This window comes from Acomys russatus, chromosome 4, assembly GCF_903995435.1.
Source record: "Acomys russatus chromosome 4, mAcoRus1.1, whole genome shotgun sequence".
Taxonomy (NCBI): Eukaryota; Metazoa; Chordata; class Mammalia; order Rodentia; family Muridae; genus Acomys; species Acomys russatus.
The window spans coordinates 118,405-140,343 of NC_067140.1; the positions used below are offsets into that span (position 1 = coordinate 118,405).

At 43.7% G+C, this 21,939-nt stretch overlaps 1 protein-coding gene across 1 annotated transcript in view; it reads left to right on the top strand.

The window, feature by feature from the left end:
* The first annotated feature begins 4,764 nt into the window (after positions 1-4,764).
* Positions 4,765-21,939, top strand: part of Abhd12 (abhydrolase domain containing 12, lysophospholipase) — a 68,746-nt gene continuing 51,571 nt past the window's right edge. Inside the window, exon 1 of the mRNA XM_051143439.1 lies at positions 4,765-5,129. Within this exon, the coding sequence (XP_050999396.1) occupies positions 4,939-5,129 (191 nt within the window). The 5' untranslated portion in view covers positions 4,765-4,938. The remainder of the gene's footprint in view (positions 5,130-21,939) is intronic.

A 21,939-nucleotide genomic window follows, 5' to 3' on the forward strand; every position in this document is an offset into this window, starting at 1 on the left:
ATGATTAGAACCTGATTTCTATGCTTTGCACTTTCAGCTCTGGCACTCTTTGATCTTAAAGAGTTACTTAAAAGTATTTGCAAACTGGAAATGTCACAGATAATAACAGTTTGAAGTTGGGCATGATACTGTGGCCTAATGTCTGCACTCCCAGCACTTCTGTGGTCAAGGAAGACAAATAACTTCAGTCCAGTAATTCTAAAGGAGCCCATCTTTTAAAAACAAACAACAACAACAAAACCAAAGTTCAATTCTTTACAAATTGGCTTGATTTGTCTGCTTTTGCTGTAATAAAACATCGTGCCCAAAAGCAAACTGGGAAGGAAAGGGTCCATTTGGCTTAGGGTTGTAGTCCGCCAAGAAAGGAATTCAGGGCAGTCACTCCTGCAGGGTGATGGAAGGGGCTGCTTACTGGCTTGCCATGGATTACTCACCATACTTTTACCCAGGACCATCAGCCTTGGGGAAACACTCCCCTCAGTGGTCTGGGCCATCTCAAGTCAATAATTAAGACATTCCCCACAGATTGGTCAAGGCAATCTGATGGAAGCCATTCCTCAAGATTCCCTCTTCCCAGATATGATTACATTAGTGCCAGATTGACAAAACCAATCAGCATATTCACCTACATGATTATGGGAAATGTCCTAAGCTTGCATAATGCAAGATTAAAACCATACCATAAAACCCACTTGTTTTATTTAGTCTCTCCTTTCTCTCCTCTCTCCTCTCTCTCTGTCTCTGTCTCTCTCTGTCTCTCTCTCTGTCTCTCTCTCTCTGTCTCTCTCTCTCTCTCCAGGGTCTCACTATGTAGACCAGGCTGACCTCAAATTCATAGAAATCCACCTGCCTCTGTCTCCTGGGTGCCAAAATTAAAGTGTGTACCACCTTACCTCTCTATTTAGCTGATTTTTGAAAAAGCAGTACTGCCGGGCATGGTGGCGCATGCCTTTAATCCCAGCATTCAGGAGGCAGAGGCAGGCGGATCACTGTGAGTTCGAGGCCAGCCTGGTCTACAAAGCAAGTCCAGGACAGCCAAGATGACATAGAGAAACCCTGTATCCAAAAAAAAAAAAAAAAAAAAAATTAACAAGCAGTATTAATTTCTGTAATAATGGGTTTTGTGTTGTTCTTTTGCAAATATAGACAATATGATTGTTAGAGTAACCGGACAATGTTGAGAGAAGTTATTCAGAGAGTCAGGTGCTGAGACAAACAGTCCTTCAGCTGAGAGCTTTGTTACTTATTAATGCCACATACAGTTTACTGGGGTTCTGAAGAGAAACACTTCACTTCCACCAAACTAAAGAGGTCCTCTCTCAAAGGTTTCAGAGGGAGGTGGTCCAAAGCCAGGAGGCAGTAGGCATGGAAAGCAGCCCGTACTACAAGCTAGCTGCTTGAGTCAGTTTGCCTCTGCTTCTGGGTCAGCTGGGGAAGGAGGCAAGATTCTGCCTTTTGTGACCTCAGAGTCACAGTGTGCCTGTCACATCCCTATAGCTGGTCCTGGAACGAGGGAGGCTGCTGCGAGTGTGGCCTGCTCTGTTAGGCTACAGCTCCTGAAAGAAGGACGTACGTTATCTGAAAAATGGGTGTAGGAATGTCCCACTTTAAAAAGGAAATACTTGCCCAGGTGTTGTGGCTCATCCCTGTAATTCTACCGTTCCAGATGCTGAAACGATAATATTCCAGAGAGTTCCGGGCCAGCCTGGGCTAGAGTATGAAGCCCTTTATCATAAAACAATAGGTAGGTAGGTAGCTAAGTAAATAGGGATTTTTTTTTTAAATCTCTACTAGGACACTTAGGTTCGTGTTCATTAAACACCCAGCTCCGGTACTGTTGTAGAATTGTGATTCAGAAACCGGTAGTTAGACCCTTCACAGCCATGCGTCTTTAATCTCAGGCAGGAGGCAAGTCTCTTATTGACCGTTAGACTCCTTTACTTTTAAATTGGGAACAGTAGTATACCTGTGAGCAGTCTCGATGATTCAGTCTTTCCCTCAGCAAATATTTATGAAGCATGTACTAGGAGCCAAGCATTGGTCCAGACACCGAAGATAACGCAGTAAACAAGGTCCTTTCTTAGAGTGTATCTTGCAATGTGGAAAGCATCAGTACAGATAATGATATATCAATGTCAAGAATTTCGGTGATAACTAGAATAAACTGAGGAATGTGAACACAACAAAAATGAGAAGGTCCAAGGGTTCTTCGTTTGTGTTCAGCAAAGATGGGGTAGGTGGGTAACTGTAGAGGTGGGCTTCAGAGGGGCAGAGCTCAGGGAAAACAGGTCAAGGTATAGAGGGAGGGGTGGAGTAGCATTGTGAAGGACTGCCGGGGAGGCAGGTCCTGGGAGAGGATGATGCCTGAGGCTGGAGCTCCATCAGGTAGGCCACTGTAAAGCCTTTTTTGTATGTAAGCTTTCGGTTTTGAGGGAGGTGGGAACCCAATGAAGTGTTTTTAGTGAGTGGGAGATTTAGACCTGTTGTGATGAGTTAGAAGTAAAGCAAAAGTAGTAGGGAAGACAGGAAGTGGCTAGATACTGGATTTTTAATAGAGGGCTGAGCCCACATGGTGCTGCACGCCTTTATCCCAGCACCTGGGAGGCAGAGGCAGGTGGATCTCTGTGAGTTCAAGGCCAGCCTGGTCTACAAAGTGAGTCCAGGACAGCCAGGGCTACACAGAGAAACCCTGTTGGGGGTTCAGGGGAAGAATAGAGGGCTGACATAAAACTTGATGACAGGTGTGATATGGCATAAGAAAGGAAAAATCAAGGATGAGGGCTGGAGAGATGGCTCAGAGGTTAAGAGCACTGACTGCTATTCTGGAGCTCCTGAGTTCAATTCCCAGCAACCACATGGTGGCTCACAGCCATCTATAATGGTGCCCTCTATTGGCCTGCAGGCGTACAGGCAAACAGAACATTGAATACATAATAATAAATAAATAAATCTTTAAAAAAATAATAATAAAATCAAGGATGAGCCCAGAGTCTAGACTCCAAGAAGGCCATTCCTCCATTCCTCAGGAAGGAAAGACTATAGATGGAGATGGGGTAGAAGAGTTGATGCCTATTAGAAGTCAGCAAGGAGCAGATCTTTGGATAAAGAGCCTTAGTTCTAGGAAGGGTATGACACAGAGACACGTGGGGGCTTACCCAGTATGGAAGTGTAAAGTCTAGCCCCACTCCCCTTTGTCTCTTCCCTCCAATTCCTCCCCTCCCCGCCAAATGGAACACTGATCCTTAAGTATACTGAGGAGGTACTACCACTGAGCTATATCCAGCTCTTTTTATTTCTGTTATTTTGAGGCAGGGATCGCTACATTGCCTGCGTTAGCCTCCAACATGCAACCCTCCTGCCTTCAGCCTCTGTAATAACTTCAGGCATGCCCTACCAGGTCTTTTTTGTTTTTCTATAAAGATATTATGACTGATAAGCCAAAACTATTTTTAAGCATTTTTATTTGCTTTTTTGAATCTTCAAATCTATAGTACTGTTTTGTTGTTGTTTTGGGCATGAAGGGGGATATTGGTTCAAGACAGTGTTTCTCTGTGTAGCCTTGGGTATTCGGGACTGGCTTTGTAGACCAGCTGGCCTTGAACTCACAGTGATCCCCCTGCCTCTGCCTACCAAGTGCTGGGATTAAAGGCATTTGCACCATGCCGGCTTTGTTGTTTTAAAGACTGTAGATATTCACACAGTATGGACATAGGTTATATATAGCAAAATGGTCAAAGAAATTCTTGCACAATGTCAAAATATCATTACAGAGCCAACAACGGTTGCCAATAGGTTTAAAAGTGATTGACTCACATGTTGATATTACAAAATTAATTTTGGAATAAGTAGGCAGCCATATCTCTTGGCTGTAGGTCATCAGTAAAATTAATACTACCCATATTAAACAAAGCAAAAACTATAAAAAGCTACATTTTTGAAAAATGTCCTTTCCTTTTTTTTCTGGGTGGATTCAATTATAACTTTCAGTGTCACAGCGCACATTCATCTTTGAAAAGGTTTTCCTGGCCTCCACCAGTTCTAATCGTTTTTGTAAAGATCCAAATTTTAACAAGAGACCTTAAAGCATACATAGGTTCATTTTATTTTCTTACATTCAGCCAAATAACAAACGCAAATATATAACACATTAGCTACCAGAAAGCGTTTTGTTGTTTGGTTGGTTTGTTGTTTTCCCGAGCCAAGGTTTCTCTGTGTAAGCTTGGCTGTCCTAGAACTAGCTGTGCAGACATGGCTGGCCTCAAACTCAGAGATCCGCCTGCCAAGTGCTGGGATTAAAGGCGTGTGCCACCACAGCCCGGCTCTTTCTTTTTTTTACGGTAAAGCTTTTTGTTGATTATAACAAACCTTAAGAACATGTGGGGGTTCTCGCTTATTAGAGGAGCCAAATGCCCCAGAGAGGGAGTAGAGGGGGCTAATTTTGCCCCGGGAATGAAGCTAGCACCCTAAAGGACACACTTGTGTCCTCTGAAATGGATCTTCAATTCGTCGGCGGACAACACCTGAGTTGCATCTAGTGCATCTCAACCTGAGAACGCATACCGACTCTAACCCGCGGCGCAAACGAGGCGCGATTCTTCAGACTAGCCCTGCCTTGACAACGACCCGCGGTTTCTGCTTCTTCCGCCCTTCTCCAACATGGCTGTTGTCGGCGCTGGGGATGCTGGGCGCGCTGCCCATAGAACCGAGCGGAGGCGATGGGGGCGTGTCTGGGCGGGGCTCGTGGGAGCCGTGCGCTGATTGGCCGCGGTGGCCGACCGGCCTCCGGCTCTGGTCCATAGCGGGCGCCACGGCCTGGGGCTAGGATGTGACGGGCAGCGGGTTCCCGGCTCCTGGAGGGTGGCGGCTGTGAGCGGCGGCTTCTGCTGCGGCGAGGACGAAGCCAGGGCGCCGAGGGCTGCCGGCCGACAAGGCCGCGGGATGAGGAAGCGGACCGAGCCCGTCACCTTGGAGCATGAGCGCTGCGCCGCCTCAGACTCGTCCTCCTCCGGCTCGGCCGCCACGGCGCTGGACGCCGACTGTCGCTTGAAGCAGAACCTGCGTCTGGCGGGCAAGGGGCCGGCAGAGCCGCGCAGCGCAGCCGACGCGGGCATGAAGCGGGCGCTGGGCAGGTGAGACGCGGCGCGTGTACACGCGAGCCCCTCGCCTAGCGGGCAGGTAGTCCCAGGCTCCCACTTTCAGTGATCTGCTGCGGGAGCATCACACGGTCCCTCCTCCCGGCGTCCTCTTCGACCCTTCTTCATACTGCCTCTCCTTGTCTGGCCCGCAGGGGCTGTCCAGCTCCATTCTTTCCTCCTCCAGGCACTTGCCTCTGGAGCGCTCCTTCCATTCTGCTTCCCTGGCGTCCAACCCTATGGGCTTCTCACTAACCCAGCCAGCACCTTGGCATCAAGAGCCTTATCCGGGTTAGCTTGCGGGGACACTTTGCGACCGGGTCAGTACTAATCAGGGGCCCAGTAGTCCTGACTGGCTCTGGAGCAATCTCCCAAGGAGTTAGAAAGGCCGCCACGCAGGGTGAACTGCAGACCCTGCAAGTGCTGTTAGCCCCTTCACATGCTTTGCCTTGACCTCAAACGGGGCTCACTCTGCAGCAGCGCCCCTCTATCTGGAAATTTACGGGGTGCTTGGTCCTTCCCTTCTTTAGTTCATGCACCAACCCTCGTTAGAGGGTTAAGCCGTTTGTAGAGTCCTAGGAAAAGCATGGATGTATCCATTCTCAGCTGTTGGAGGGAACCGGTGGTCGTCTGTGCAGATGGTTTCAGGCACTTGAAATCTGCACAGGAATCGATCTTTGAGAGTCACTTGGTAAGGTCTTGGAGTCCTCTCAGGTTAGTAGGTCGGTAAGTTAGGTTTGCATCCCTCATTTGGGGTGGAGAAGAGGCAGTTATGTAAAACTGATTTCAAAATTGAAATAACAGACTTCATAGGGATAGTTTTCGTTCCTTCTGTGCAGATTTCTTAGTATGTAATTTGTAGATTATTATCTCTCTTGGAAGCTTTGAAGTTTTGATAGATCAGGACCAGAGAGTTGTAGCAGTTATTTCTTTTTGCGTCAATTGAACGTGCATTCCTTATATGTAAAACAATTACCCAAATAGAAAAATCAGAGCTTGAGGCTCTGTGCTTAAAAGACCATGAGCTTAAAATACAGATTTTAAGTCAGTGATTCTCAGTCTTGCAGAAGGGCCAGAACTGCCTGGTTTTGTTTTGTGTGGGTAAAATTAACTATCAAGTGTGGGTGAGATTGCCTAGCTGGTGGGTGCTCCTGCCATCAACTCTAACGACCTGAGATCCATCTTTGTGACTTAATGGTGAAGAGAACGGTCTCCCAAAAGTTGGCCTTGGACCTCCATGCAATCCACCTCACATACATGTATACAAAATAAGTGTATTACATGTAATTTAAAATTAACTAGCAGCTCGTGTGGTGGAGCAGGCCTTTAATCCCAGCACTCAGGAGGCAGAGGTAGAGGCAGGCAGATTTCTGTGAGCGTGAGGCCAGCCTGGTCTACAAATCGAGTCCAGGACAGCCAGAGCTCTTGTTACAGAGAAACAAAGAAAAAAACCCAAACCCACTCCCCCCCCCCCCGAAAAAAAGCCTAGCATATGATTAATCTTTTGAAAAACGGGTGTATTCTCCTTACTTTCTCTTAAGAAGACTTTACCTGCATTAAAAAATCCTTGATAGCTTAAGTACTTTTATTTATGTGCTTTGTATATAACTTGGCAGGGGGTGGAAATACTGCCTTGACATCTTCCTTGTATTAAAAGGACCAGATTTGCCAGCACTCCAGAGACAGACAGAGGGTGGCATAGCGCTATGAGTTTGAGGCCAGCCTGGTCTACAAAGCGAGTCCAGGACAGCCAAGGCTAACACAGAGAATCCCGGTCTCAAGGGAAAAAAAGAAAAAGATCCTGACAAATAATTTGGAACAAAGAGAAGCATTCAAATAGTGCTCACATCCTCTGAATGAACAGAGACCTTAGGAAATGATGCATAATGCAAGAAAGCCAGATTGGAGTGTTACTCCATGGCTTTCCTTCCTGTTTGTTGTCTTTGTGAGACATGTTGGTGCTTCACTCAGGCCAGCCCAGCACTGTTTACCTTATCCCTGACCTGACATTGTAATTGCTATAATTGCTTGTGTACTTGTTGAGTTGCTTTACCTGTCTCCTCCCCAACAAGAATGGGAGTGCAAGGAGAACAGGTTTTCTCCACCTCTGTATTTCACTGCCTGTCAAATGGTAGGTGGGAAAAAAAATGCTTGTTGAATAAATGAATATCTATGGAATTAATTCCTACAGGGAATTGCTGGGCCAAACGGAGTGTTTATAACTTGTAAGTAAAGCCAGAGTATGCACTGAAGAATTAGTACTGGTCGTGACCTCCATCAGTATCAGTTGCCTGCTGGGTATAGTCACCACGTTTTGATCTAGCCTATTTCTTTGAATACTTTGGATACTTCCAGATACGTGAAAGTGGAGAATACCGTCTAATGGTACTCTATCTGTCATACTTTCAAGCTTTCACTGTTGAGCAGTCTTGAATCATCCCTCTTCTCTCCATTTTCTCCCCCAGGTGGGGACTAGACTTTTTTTTCTTTTAAGATTTATTTATTTATTTATTGTGTGTCCAGTATCTTGCCTGCATGTATGCCTGCAGTCCAGAAGAGGGCACCAGATCTCATTATAGATGGTTGTGAGCCACCATGTGGTTGCTGGCAATTGAACTCAGGACCTTTAGAAGAGCAGACAGTGCTCTTAACCCCTGAGCCATCATCTCTCCAGGCCCACCAAAGGGTGGTTTTTTTTTAAAGGCAAATATTGATATAATTGATATCTGTACTCTCTGGGAAGAGGAATGACAATAATTGCTTTGTGTGTTGAGCAGTGGTGGAGGGCAGATGAAGAATTTTGTAGGGATTTCTTTTTGTTGTTGTATTTTGGTTTTGTGGATAGGGTTCCTCTGTCTCACTTTTAGACGAAATTCAGGGAATGGCAGAGATCAATGAGCTGATGGAAAGTTTTCTAGTCATGTAAATACCAAAGAACATAGTCAACACCCCTCACTTTTCTTTCCTTGATCCTTCAAGAGAAGGGCATTCATCCTAGGTGCTGCTGACTTGACCTGTCCAGAAAGGCAAGTAACTGAGGTCAGCTCCATGTCCTTCACCTTTAGCCTTCCCAAGGTAAAGCATGCAGCCCTAATCCAGTCCTATCAACTTTTAAACATTCCACCCTCCCAGTACAGTCCTATTGGTAATTAAGTTTCAGCGTGTGTTGGGTATGGTAGTGCATGCCTGTAATCCTAGCTTCCAGGGATACTAAGTAAAGAAAGATCACCTGAGTCCAGGTGTTTTGTGATAACCTCTTCCCACCCACCCCCCCACCCACCCACCCTAACCCTTGACATTGTGTATTTTGGAAGAATTCAAACCCTAGCATTTCATTATAATAGTCTCACAGATCTGAAAGAAATCACAGGACAGCATTCAACTCAAATATCCCGAGTTCAGAGCCTCATCTGAATTAGATATGTGTGAGAAACACAAGTCATCCTGAGGCCTGCTGTGAGCCTTACTTCCAACATATAGTGGTGGGGCGGGCATCCCAAAGGGAGAGGCAGGCAAGAAGAAAAAAGTAGCTGCTCTCTAGAAAGAGAAAATAACTTTGATCTAAAAGGTGTTTTTTTGATACTGTATCCCATGTCCTGAGCACTGTAGGGCAATAACAATGTGTTTATGGGTGCTTGAGTTTTTAGGTCTCACTGGTAGCTCTATGGTTCTGGGGTCTTACAGGTGACTCCACCCTTGTAGCTTTGCTAATCGTTGCTTTGGTGGTATTTCTGTGGTGGCTTTGCTTCATGACACCTGTATGTAGCCTCCTCAACTGTTTACAGCCTCCTTTAAATCAAGTTATAGGGAACCACGTCGTACAGCCAAATTCTTTAGAACGCTGTAACAGGGGTGACCTTTGCTCTGATTTCCAGGATAGTTGCTCATTTGTGCCTGACATCTCACAAGGATGGCCTTTACTCTGATTTCCAACTTAGTTCCTTATTTCTGTCTGCTCTGGTTAGCTTTAACTGTCAACTTGAGTAAACCTAGAGTCGTCTGAGAAGGGAGTCTTAAATGAGGGATTGCCCAGCTCAGAGGACCCTTGGGCATACCAGTGGCTAACTGATGTAGGAGGCCCAGGGTGCTGTAGGTGGCACTATTCCCTGGGCAGGTGCACACTGTGTAAAGGAGCTAGCTAAACACGAAGCCAGCAAGCTCTCCATGCTTTGCTTTTCTTTTTTTGTTTTTTGTTTTGTTTGTTTCTTTGTTTTTGTTTTTGTTTGTGACAGGGTTTCTCTGTGCAGCCTTAGCTGTCCTAGACTCACTTTGTAGACCAGGCTGGCCTTGAACTCACATCAGTTCACCTGCCTCTGCCTCCTGGGAGCTGGGATTAAAGGCGTGCGCCACCACACCTGGCTCTCTCCATGGTTTTCTATTCAAGTTCCTGCTTTGACTTCTCTTAAAGATGCTGAAATAAACTCCATCCTTCCCTAAGTTTTTTTGCCTAGAGTGTTTAATCACAGCAGCAGAAAGGAAACTGAACACTGTCTGAGACATGAAAACATTTAAGCTAAGCAAAAATGATGAATTCATGACTTTCCTAAAGCTCTTTTCTGAGCACTCATCAGAATCATCCCTAATGTTATGTTCAAGAAAATATAGGCTGTTTCTAACTTTCTTAAAATTATTCCAACTTTAACCCATTACCAATTTCTAAACCTTCTTCCACATTTTCCTGTGTGTGTGTGTGTGTGTGTGTGTGTGTGTGTGTGTGTGCACGCGCGCACAGGGTAGAGGAGGGCCTTGAGTGCCTTCCTCTGTCGATTTCCACCTCATTCCTTTGAGGCAGTCTATCCTCGAACACAAAGCTTTCATTTTTTAGCTGGTGACCAGCAGGCCCTGCTGTAGTAGTGCAGTGTCTGCCCCATGGATCTCTGGGTTTCCAGCCACCGTGAGGATCACATCAAGCATGTTACATAGACTCACACAGAATGCCAGGTTACAGGCTCAGGGCATCATGCTTGCAGAGCAGGCACTCCTCAACCTCTGTGCCATCTCTCCAGCCTCTTACTCTGTTTTCACAGCAATAACAGAAGACCACAGACCGGAAAGATTATAAACAATAGTTTACTTGACCCACAGTTATAGGCTGTGAGTAGTCTTGAGCACACTATCTGGTAGAGCCTTCGTATTGTGTTATTACATGGTAAATGGCATCATATAGAGAAAGAAAACTCAGGAAGTGGAGTGGCCTCAAGCAAGAGATGGCATGTAAGAGCCTATCATTTTTATTACAAAGCTATTGCCTGGATCTTTAAGCCACTCATCCAGTCAGCTTGTCAAGATGAAGGCCGAGGGCTGGGGTACTTGTCTTAGCGTGCTCAGGGCCCTGGGTTTGATCCTCAGTACTGTAAAAAGAGATGGAGATGTAAAAAGGGACGGCCAGGAGAGGAATATAAGCAGAGTCAGGAGTGTTTTGATCTTGTTTCTTTTTTCAAGCACAGTTTCTCTGTGTAGCCCTGGCTATTCTCAAATTCACTCTGCAGATCTAGCTGGCCTCGAATTCAGACATCTGCCTGCCTCTGCTGGGATTAAAGGTGTGCACAATCACCACCCAGTATGTTTTGATCTTGTTTTACTTCTTGAAACTGCCAAGAAGTGGTCTTGCACTTTAACTTTTGGTGATTATTGTTGTTGTTTCCAGGCAAGGTTTCTTGTGTAGCCTAGGTTGTTCTGGAATTCTGTCTGTAGGCCAGGCTGGCCTTGAACTCACAGAGATCTACCTGTCTGCCTCCTGAGAGCTGGGATCAAAAGTGTGCAGCACCGCGCCTGGTGTAAGTAGTTTTTGTTTTCTTGGTTTTTGTTTTGGTTTTTTGAGATAGAGTTTCTCTGTGTAACAGAACTGTGGCTGTCTTGGACTCACTCTGCAGACCAGGCTGGCCTTGAACTCACAGCCACCTTGCTTCTGCCTCCCTGAGTGTTGGGATCAAAGGCGTGTGCCGCCATGCCCCGCTGGTCTTCACTTTAAAGTGAAGGAAAATGTTAAATAGTTATCAGACTAACGGAATCTCCACAATGGAAAGGTAAGAATGTAGGGTTGATGACAGTTGTCTTGATGCAGTGAAAGAGGGCCCTAGATGAGATCAAGCTGTTGATTTTCTGTTGCTTTTTATATGTGTACAGCAGATACATTATGCCCTTTCATCCTTGACCTGTGCCATTCATGATCCTGGAATATCCACAAAGTTCTTCCTGAAAATAATGTCAGTGTCACATACCTATAGGCTATTGTACTCTTCAGTTACTCTGCCTTGCCAAATCCTGTGCAAGCACTGGAGATGCAGGGGGAGGAGACCTTCCCCTAGGGAATCTGTTGTTCTTCAGCTTTTAAGGGTGGCAGCCATCAGCTCTTACACTCAAATGTTTTGATAGTGCCTGTGGCCTGCAGAGAATACAAGAGTGACTGGAGAGTATCTGCTCTCACATCTGTCTACTTTCAGAGTCTTTCTGTATAGCCCAACCTGACATTAATTTTCTTTCTACCTCAAAACCTCTTGAGTACTGGATTACAACAGGCACCCACTCATTACTATGCTTGGTTTCCTGATGTCCTTCCTTTTTTCTTTTTTTGAGATAGGATCTTATGTAGCCAAGGATACTTTAAATTCCCTAATCGAACTTTACCTCCCAAATGCTGGGATTAAGGTATGCACCACCTTGTTCAATTATTTCATTCTTTATTTTTTGGGTTTTTTTGGGGGGTGGATAGGATTTCTCTACATAGCCTTGGCTGTCCTGGCACTTGCTCTGTGGAACAAACTACCCTCAAACTCAGAGATTGCCAGCCTCTGCCTCTGGAGTGCTGGGATTAAAGGCGTGCAACAGCACCACCCAGCATTTCTTTGTTTTTTGTTTTTTGTTTTTTGGTGTTGTTTTTTCTTCTTCTTCTTCTTCTTTTCTTCTTCTTCTTCTTCTTCTTTTCTTCTTCTTCTTCTTTTCTTCTTCTTCTTCTTCTTCTTTTTCTTTTCTTCTTCTTTCTTCTTCTTCTTCTTCTTCTTCTTCTTCTCTTCTTCTTCTCCTTCTCCTTCTCCTTCTCCTTCTCCTTCTTCTTCTTCTTCTCAGGGTTTCTCTGTGTAGCCTTGGCTGTCCTGTCACTTTGTAGACCAGGCTGGCCTCAAACTCACAGTGATCCACCTGCCTCTGCCTCCCAGAGTGCTAAGATTAAAGGTGTGTGCCACCACCACCTGGCTTTTAGGGCTTGTTTTTTTGGTTTTGTTTTTTGAGACAAGGTTTCTTTGTGTAGCCTTGGCTGGCCTGGATTCCGTGGCTTCGAACTCACAGCTGTCCACCTGCCTCTGCCTCCCTGAGTGCTGGGGTTAAAGATCCATTTATTATTTGTTGGTTGGGTGGGTTTTTTGTTTTGTTTTGTTTTTGTTTGTTTGAGACTGGGTTTCTCTGTGTAGTTTGTTTTTTGAGACAAGGTTTCTCTTGTAGTCCTGGCTGTCCTGGACTTGTAGACCAAGCCGGCCTCAAACTCACAGATATTCACCTGCCTCTGTGTCCTGAGTGCTGGGATTAAAGGCGTGTGTCACAGTGCCAGACAAGATCCATTTACTGCAACATTTTTTATGCACTGATTTATGTTAAAAGCTTTCTATCTTTGGGCCTCATACTTCATTCAAGTAAGGTAATGCAAAGAGTGACACTGACCAGCTGAGCAGTCTAGAAATGGAAGAGAAGGGCTGGAGAGATGGCTCAGCAGTTAAGAGCACTGACTGCTCTTTCAGAGGTCATGAGTTCAATTCTTAGCAACCACATGGTGGCTCACAGCCATCTATAATGTGATTTGATGCCCTCTAAGCAGGCAGAGCACTGTATACATAATAAATAAATAAATAAAATCTTTTTTAAAAAAAGAAAAGAAATGGAAGAGAAAGTCTCACAGTGCAGGCATACAAGGCACTCTGACAAAGCATGTCATGTCAGGAGCTTGAAAAACAAAGAAGACCACCATTGTCGAACGCTTAATATCTATCTTAAGTTCCAGAAGGAAGAGACTGTGGGCCATGTGGAAGCTTGTCAGTGTCTCCCCAAGGCCTCAGGAGAAAACTGAAAGATTCAGTAGGGCTCAGAGAAGGATCTCTAGGTGTGAGGTCACCAGGAGATTCTGTTGCCATGGTGAAAGTCAGTCTCAGGGGCCATCACTCTCCCACTCAGCTCCCTATTATATGTTTGAGTCAGCGTAATAAAAGTCCTGTATGAAAATAGAAGGCACAGAATGATATCAGGGAAATGAAATTCTCCTGTGTTTTTAACTGTGTGGTTTGTATCTTTCATTCATTTAACAAGTAGCTTTCACTTAGCCTTCCTTAAAAGCTAGACAATACAGCTAGAAGAGGGCATGAGAGTGGGGAAGTCCCAGTCTGTGTGGAGCTTACAGTCTTGTGAAGGAGAAACACAGCCAAAAAGTTAGCACATAAATACCAAGTAAGATTTCAACAGTGTGGTGAAGTGCTGTGGAGACAAAACAAACAAGCAAACCCAAGATAGGAAACGTAGCCAGGTGTGAGCCTTTAAAATGAGCTCCACCTTTGTGGTAAACTTTTTTTTTTTTTAAACTGGTAGCACCCCACCCTGCCTGCCTTCTCCTCACATGCACACAAACCAGACCTTCCCACAGTGGGAGTTGAACTCAGCTGTTCAACTCTGCCAACAAAATTCTCTTGTTTTCCTTTTTGAAAACAAAGACACATTAGAGGTAGTTGCTGCATGTTTCATTAAGGCCTTGAAGTTTTCAGTTTAGTACCAACTGTGCTGGAATAAGGTTTTGAAAGTTGTTAAGATTTCCACCTAAAATAAGAAATGTTTAATCCAGCTGCTAGTGTTGGGGAATCTGTCTTTATCAATGGCTTTATTCCTTTGTTCCTTCTAAGAAAGTATGTTGTAATAAGATAAAAAACAAAACACTCCAACTGTTTTGGTGATTACAGGAACAGAACTGTACTTTTCTCTTTGCTGTAACAGAACAACTTAAGGAAAGAGGGGTTTGTTTTGGCTCACAGTTGGAAGCGGGTATGATCTGTTGTGGCAGAGAAGGCATGCTGACGAGGCAGCTGCGATACCTGTAGCTGAATGAAAAACAGAAAAAGATGGATGCCGCTCACTTCCTTTTCCTCTCATTCCATCTGAGCCCCTAGGCCATTGCGGGGAGGGGGGCAGTCCATCTTCAGATTGGGTCTTTCGTCTTCCTCTAATCTCTGAAACATTCTCAGACACTCAGAGGAAATGCTTCAGTCTCCTTGGAGATCCTGAATTTAACACTGAAGATTAATCATCACAAGTCTCCTCCTTGTCAGTTTTCAGACGTGTTACCTGAGACTGTGATACTTTATACCTGCCCTTCACATTCGCACCCACCCTTCCCAAGCCCACTCCTGTCTGTCTCATAATGCAAAATGCCATTTATCTAATTTCAAGAGTACCTTCTAATATTATTCAGAAGGTTAAGTTCAGAGTCTCCTTTTTGAATTGATGCTTTAACTCAAAGCATTCTCTTCAGCCACTGTAAAAATTTAAAACTTTTTACATACTTCCAGTATATAGTGGCACAGAATAAACCACCCTATTCTAAAAAGGGAGGGAATGTAGCAAAGAAATTCAAGACCAGAGCAAGACCAAAGCCTAGCAGGGAAAACACCAAAATTTAAAGTTTCAGGTTCAGCATTTAGGGCTCATTGTACCATCCATCGTCTGGTCTCTAACAGGCTTGGGTAGGCATGACCCTCCAGCTTTGCTGCCTGTGACACATAAATGGCATCTGTCCTGAGCTGACTCCACTTAGTATTCTCAGCTTTCCTTGGTGATAACTCACATTTCTAGCATCCACAACATCCTGAGGTCTGTCTCTATTGCAATTTGGACTCCACATTCCCAGCTTTACAGGTAGCCCACTCAGGAGCTCCACTGAGGGACTCCTACCCTGCCACACATTGCCTGGCCCAAGAGACTTTCCTGAATCTTGATGCAAACCCTCATTACCCTCAACACTTGTTTTCTTGCATGCTTACAAAACGAGCATCACAGATGACTCCAAGCTGTGCTTTTGACTTGAGATGTAGTCCATCCACTTTGGACTAGAGCTGTAACAGCCTCTGTGTCTTTGCAGATAAACTTGGGGAAATGTTTTTCTAAGTGATCCTGCTGCAGTAGGATTTCCTAGGAGCTATGTCTTCTCAGGCTTCCTCTTCGAAGCTTTCTTCTTTCAAATGAATTTGCATTTGTATGCCCTGGAGCTCTTGATAGATTAGCGTCTTGGCTTCATGGCATCTTTTTCTCTTTCTTTCTTTCTTTTTTTTTTTTTTTTTTTTTTTTTTTTGAGACAGGGTTTCTCTGTATAGCCTTGGCTGTCCTGGACTCGCTTTGAAGACCAGACTGGCCTTTGCCTCCCGAGTGCTGGGATTAAAGGCATGTGCCACCACCGCCTGGCTATGGTATCTTTTCTATTGTCCCAATTTAGAGTGTGATCTCTCTTTAATTAAACAAGAATGTCAGTAACAATGACCTAGAACTCACATCAGTCTGCCTACCTCTGCCAACTGAGTGCTGGGATTAAAGGCATGCGCCACCACATCTGGCTAAGGTAATTTTTAAAAAAGAGATCAGTTCATAGTGACAAAGGGATCCATCCATTAAGAGGACATAATAGTAGTAAATTTTATTATGCACATAACTGGCAGAGCTTCAAAATGTACATCTTAGTTACTTTTCTTATTACTAAAACAAAATACTTTGCAGAATCAACAAAGAATAAAAGTGTATTTTTGGTTTAGTTCAATTCATCATAGCAGGGAAAGCATGGTGGAGTTCTTGGCAGTGTTCAGAGTCTCCTCGTATCTTAGTAGATCAGGAAGTAGAGATATGATAGAAGCAAAGCTAGGCTAAAAGCACACACTCCAGTGATCCTTATCTGTTAGTGCATCCACACAGTGGGGGGGGGAGGTGGAGGACGGAGAGAGGAGAGATAAGAGGAGGGAGGGAGGCACAGAGAGAGCTGACTCAGCAAAACAGTTATTCTGCTATCCTGGATGTGTGTTGTTATGCATTTTTGAAAAATCCTCAATGTACAAAATCTCAGGTAAACTATGAACAACAAATGTGTTGATGCACGTTGTTCACTTGGTAAATGCACTGCTCTGTGGAGGATGTTGATACAGGGCGGCTGTTTGTATAGATAGAGAAGAGTATATGGGAAATCTGTTACTTCTGTTCCTTTTTGTTATTGACCTAAAACTGCCCTAAGAAATTTGGTTTTTAAAAAAGAGAGATGGATATTGACAGGAGCAACAGTGAGTGAACAGCATGAATCCTCAGATATGATGCATGAAGACAAAAAAAAAAAAAAATCAAAGTCATCTCTAGTGGCAGAAAGTAGATCTGTAGATACTGAAGTTGGAGGGGTTGAGAGGGAAGCATGAGAGAGACTGGAAACAGGATGACAGACAGGCCTGTTGCTTATCTTTACTGTGATGATGGAACTTACATTCAAATTTAGTAGGTTATATACCTACACAGTTAGTGTGTCAATGCTATTTCATTAAAGTTGGTTTAAAAACTAAACATTACAGTACTTTTACATGAATTTGGAAGGAAAATTCTTTGGTCTAGTCTGTGATAGGATTCTGGGTTTTACTTCTACTGCCTTTGGTATTTGTGGGCCTCGTCAGGTAATCTGAAATGCCAGGGAGAAAGCAAGGTCAAGTTTCCTTTGTGCCTTTTTGTGTATTTCTGACTATGCTTTTTTCATTCCAAACAAGGATTCTGTGGAATGGAAAGAGTGGATTGGGATGTGAGTTCTTTGCCAAGCAGAGGGCAGACTTGGGCATGCCTTTTGATAGCACTGGGTTCATTTTCCATTTCTCTACAGTGGGAGCATGGTCTATGCTTCCTCCCTTGCTGGCTGTACTAAGTACAATTCAATACATTCATATCATTAGTATTGGTCGTTCCCCTCCCCCAACTCCATGTGTGTACCTATCTACTACTTCTGAAATACAAAAGAGGTTCACAGAAAACTCCTTATTTTTTCCTAGTCCCCTGCCTCCCACCCCAGTGTTGGGGGTGCACACACTAGACAAGAGCTCTACTACTTGGCTACAGCCCCCGTCCTACTTTCTTTTTCTTTTGACATTTGGTGTCACTGATTATTTGGACTGGCTTTGAATTCATGTGTAGCCCAGGCAGGGCTTGGACTTTCAAACTTCCTGCCTCAGCTTCTCAAGTAGTTAGAATTACATCCTGCAGTTAGGCCTGGCTATACCCAGATTTTGTTTCTGCTAAATGCTGTTATACATATCATTGTATTTTTGCATTAACCACAGGTTTCAGAACGCACTTCTCCAACACATTTTCTATGCTATAAAAAATAATATTGAAGAATAGGTAATTCTTTTTTTTTTTTTTTTTTTTTTTTTTTTTTTTTGTTTTTGTTTTTCGAGACAGGGTTTCTCTGTGTAGCCTTGGGCATCCTGGACTCACTTTGTAGACCAGGCTGGCCTCGAACTCACAGCGATCCGCCTGCCTCTGCCTCCCAAGTGCTGGGATTAAAGGCGTGCGCCACCACACCCGGCTGTGGTAATTCTTTACTTGGTAAGAGATATGTAGCTCTGGTTTTTGTGTGTGTGCATACATGTTCATGTGTGTGCATGTTCACATGGAGAACAGAGGTCAACCCCTAGGTCAGCTCCTTAGGTACACTCTCCTCTTTGTTATATGAGACCTTATCTCAATAAGGTCTGTAACTGGCTTGAGCTGCCCTGTAAGGTAAGCTGGCTGGCTAGCAAGGTCTCCCCCATCTTTACCTTTTCGGTGCTAGAATTACAAACTTGTACCCTGACACCTGTTTGTTTGCTTTTGTTGTTGTTGGTTTTTATTTTTTAATGCGGGTTTTGGGGTTTGACCTTAAGTCCTTGGGCAAAGCAATCACTTTACTGAGCTATTTCTCCAGCTCCTTTCTTATTTTGAGAAGGGTTCTTAACGGTGTTGCTAGACCAACCTTGAGCTCCTAAACTTCCTGCTGCCCCATTTTTTCAAGACAGGGTTTCTCTGTGTAGCCCTGGAACTCACTCTGTAGACCAGGCTGGCCTCTTCTTCCTAAATACTGGGATTGAAGGCATGTGGTTATTTAGAGTCAGATGCCTCCACAGATGGAAGCTTATTGCATTCCTTTTGCAGATGCCTAAAGCACCTTAAACTGGGTAATTTATGAAGAACAGAAGTTTATTTTTCACGGTTCTAGAGGCTGAAAAGTCCAGCAGGTGTGGCGGTTCCCCACTTTTAAGATTTCACTCCCCTTGATGTTGTGTGCCCAGCGGGTACAGGCAGAAAGTGAAGCTTAGCAAATGCTGTCTGAAGTCTCTGGTGTAAGGGATCTTAGTTGGGCTCACAAAGGAGGAGCCCTCATGGTATAATCTCATAAAGGCCATGTTTCACACAGGCAGCACATGACCTTTAGAGGGGGGACATTCAAATGTGTGAGAGCTGGCAGCTGTTACTGTTTTTTTTTTTTTCCCCCTTAACTTCCAATGGAGCCAGTTTTATATATCAGAACAGACTTCTTAGTATTTGCTATACCCCATTAACAAACACAGAAAAACAAGAAGTAAGTGTTTCTTCTTCTAGCCAGTGTATATAGGAAAGTAATGGGGTCCATAGAAAAGGTGAGTAACACTAGAGTAGCAACTCATTTCCCAAAATCCTGGGATCTGCATGGTCCTATTCTGTCCAAGTAGAACAGAATCGTAGACAATAAAATAAAATGGTACAGTTGTTAAAATAGTCCCTTTTGGGTGAGGTCAAGATTACCAGCTTGCCAGTAGCTGAGGCTTCTTCCATAAACAAAAGGAAAGAATGCTTCCCAAATGCTGGGATTTAATGTGCATGCCACCATGCTTAGGAGCCCCAGTCATCAATTTGCCACCTGATGTAAGATGTGGGCTCCAGAGCAGGCTTTGTCCCGAAGGTAGGTCTTTCTTACTTAAGTGCCAACCTTGGTAGTAAACAGAGCTTCAGGTGCTAAAGAAAAAGGAACAATAAAAAGAAAGATTTGAGGCTAGCAAGATGGTTCAGTGGGTAAAGGTACTCACTGCCAAGTGGTAACCTGAGTTCAGTCCTGAACCTTCATTTTTAAAAAGCCAGGCACAGGAATATGTACCTGTAATTTCAGTGCTGGGAATACAGAAAAGAGGACACCTAGGTCTTGATGGCCAGGTGAATCAATGAGATCCAGGTCCTGTGAGAAATCTCAGCTAGAAAAAGTACGGTGGGAGGAGATTGAGAAAAGATACCTGCCATTTACCTCTGACCTCCAGATGTGCACACGCACGCACACACACACACACACACACACACACACACACACACACACGTGTGTACATACAAGTTAACAATCTAACTTTACAACTTAAGAACTAAGAAAAATAGGAACAACTCAAACTCAAATTTAACAGAAGAAAATAAATAATGAAATTAGAGATAAATGAAATTTAAAAATAAAAAAAAAAATCAGTGAAAGTAAAAATTGGTTCTTTGAGGTCAATAAAATGAACAAATTTTTAGTGAGATAAACTAAGGAGAGAAAGAAGATTCAAATTATTAAAATAAGATGTTAAAATGGAGGTGTTATTAGCAATTCTAAAAAAGTAAAGGTATGCTCTGAGCTAACAAATTGGCTGACCTATATCAGTAGACAGATTCCTAGCAAGAAAATTATCTATGGCTGGGTGTAGTGGCACATGCCTTTAATACCAGCACTGGAGAGGCAGAGGCAGGTGGATCGCTGTGAGTTCCAGGCCAGCCTGGTCTACAAAGTGAGTGCAGGACAGCCAAGGCTACACAGAGAAACCCTATCTCAAAGAAGAAAAAAGAAGAAAAAGAAAAAGAAAAAAAGAAAGAAAGAAAAGAAAACATCTATGAAGACAAAAATCATGAAATGAGATAGCAAATCTAAGCGGACCTACAAATAGTAACAATACTGATTCAGTAACCAAAATTCCCTTTGTGCTACGTATATGGCTCAGAGAACATGTGCATTGCATGTTCAATCAAATAAAAAGTCTAAAGCCAGTGTGATGGCACACAGCGGTAACCCCAGCACTTTCAGGGAGGTAGAAGGGACTGAGAATCAGAAGTTCAGTGTCAGTCTCTGCTTCATGGTAAATCTGAGGTCAATCTTGGCCTCATAAAGCCCTGCATTTGGGGAAAAAAATCAACAGGAAAAAAAGAGTATGAGACTGTAGTTTAGTTCAGTGGCAGAGCACTTGCCTGGCATGTTCAAGTCTCTCAATCGATACTCAGCAGTCCAAAACAGAAAACAAAGAAGTGTGCAAAAGAGTTAGGCACTCAGAATGAAAGGAGTAGCCGACAGCATGGGAGAACTTTACTTATGTATTTATTTGGTTGGTTGGTTGGTTGGTTTTTCAAGACAGGGTTTCTCTGTTACGCAGAGCCCTGGCTGTCCTGGACTTGTTTTGTAGACCACATTGGTCTTGAACTCACAGAGATCCACCTGCCTCTGCCTCCCAACTGCTGAGATTAAAGGTGTGGGTCACCATGCCTGACCGAGAAAATATTTTAATATGATATTTAGTAATAAAAATTAGAACATCCTCACTATAGAGAAGACTCCTAAAAGCTGACCAAAAGTTTGTAAAGTGATCAAATAACTTTCACAAGCACTTCTATAGATATGTACACAGTGTAGGCTCAATTACCTTAACAATTATACTTTATTATGAACTTACTAAATGAGTGTACCTCCCTTACAACCCGATTAGCATAAATAAGAGGGAAAGGAGATTAAGGAAAACAAGAATGAAACCTTCTGGGTGTCAGTTCCTAGGAAGAAGTCTGGCATAGTCAGCAGGGTTTCAACAGACCATCAGTTCCATCAAAGTTGCTGCTGGAACCTGGAGCAACTGGAGCATCTCAAAGTGGAGTAATGAACAGTCAAAAACCAAGTCCCAACCAAAAGCTCATCCTCCTGTTTTTGGGCTCATATATATATATCTCCTCTGAGTCTGTTAAAGGATGTTTTTCAGCTGGCAACAACAAAGCTCTCCAATGCCAACGAAGTGTTTGGACTTCTAAGTGGAAAAACATCCTGCTATCTTCCCTATCCCATACTTGGGATTAGAACAAAAAAACATGTTTATCTCTCCTTCAACACAGTAAGCACATGAATTGATGCTAAGTATCACTAATCAGTACAGAAATGCAGATCAAAACACCAGTGAAATGCCACTGTAAATTTCATCAGGATGGCTCATATAAAAAATAATAATGGGAGGCAGAGGCACGCGATTGCTGTGAGTTCGAGACCAGCCTGGTCTACAAAGGGAGTCCAGGACAGCCAAGGCTACACAGAGAGAACCTGTCTCGAAAAAAAAAAAAAAAAAAAGAACAAATAAATAAGTAATATTAATAAACAGAAATGCTGGAGAGATGGCTCAGTGGTTAAGAACACTTGTTCTTTCAAAAGACCTTAATTTAATTCCCAGCACCAACATGGTAGCTCACAGCCTCCTGCTACTCCAGCTCCGGGGGTCCCGATGCCTTCTTCTGACCCTGTTGGTACCAGGTATGCATACGGTGCTCAGACCTACAGGTGAACAAAATATTCATCCACATAAAATAAACTTAAAAAAATAAAACCAGCAGAGGCTAACAAGGCTGTGGAGGAATGGCAAGCTGTGAATGGAAATGTGAAACAGGACAGCCACATGGAAACAAAATGCTGGCCCTTCAAAACTAAACACAGAATTACAACACAACACAACAGTTCTGAAAGTAAAGTCAACAACATGATGGC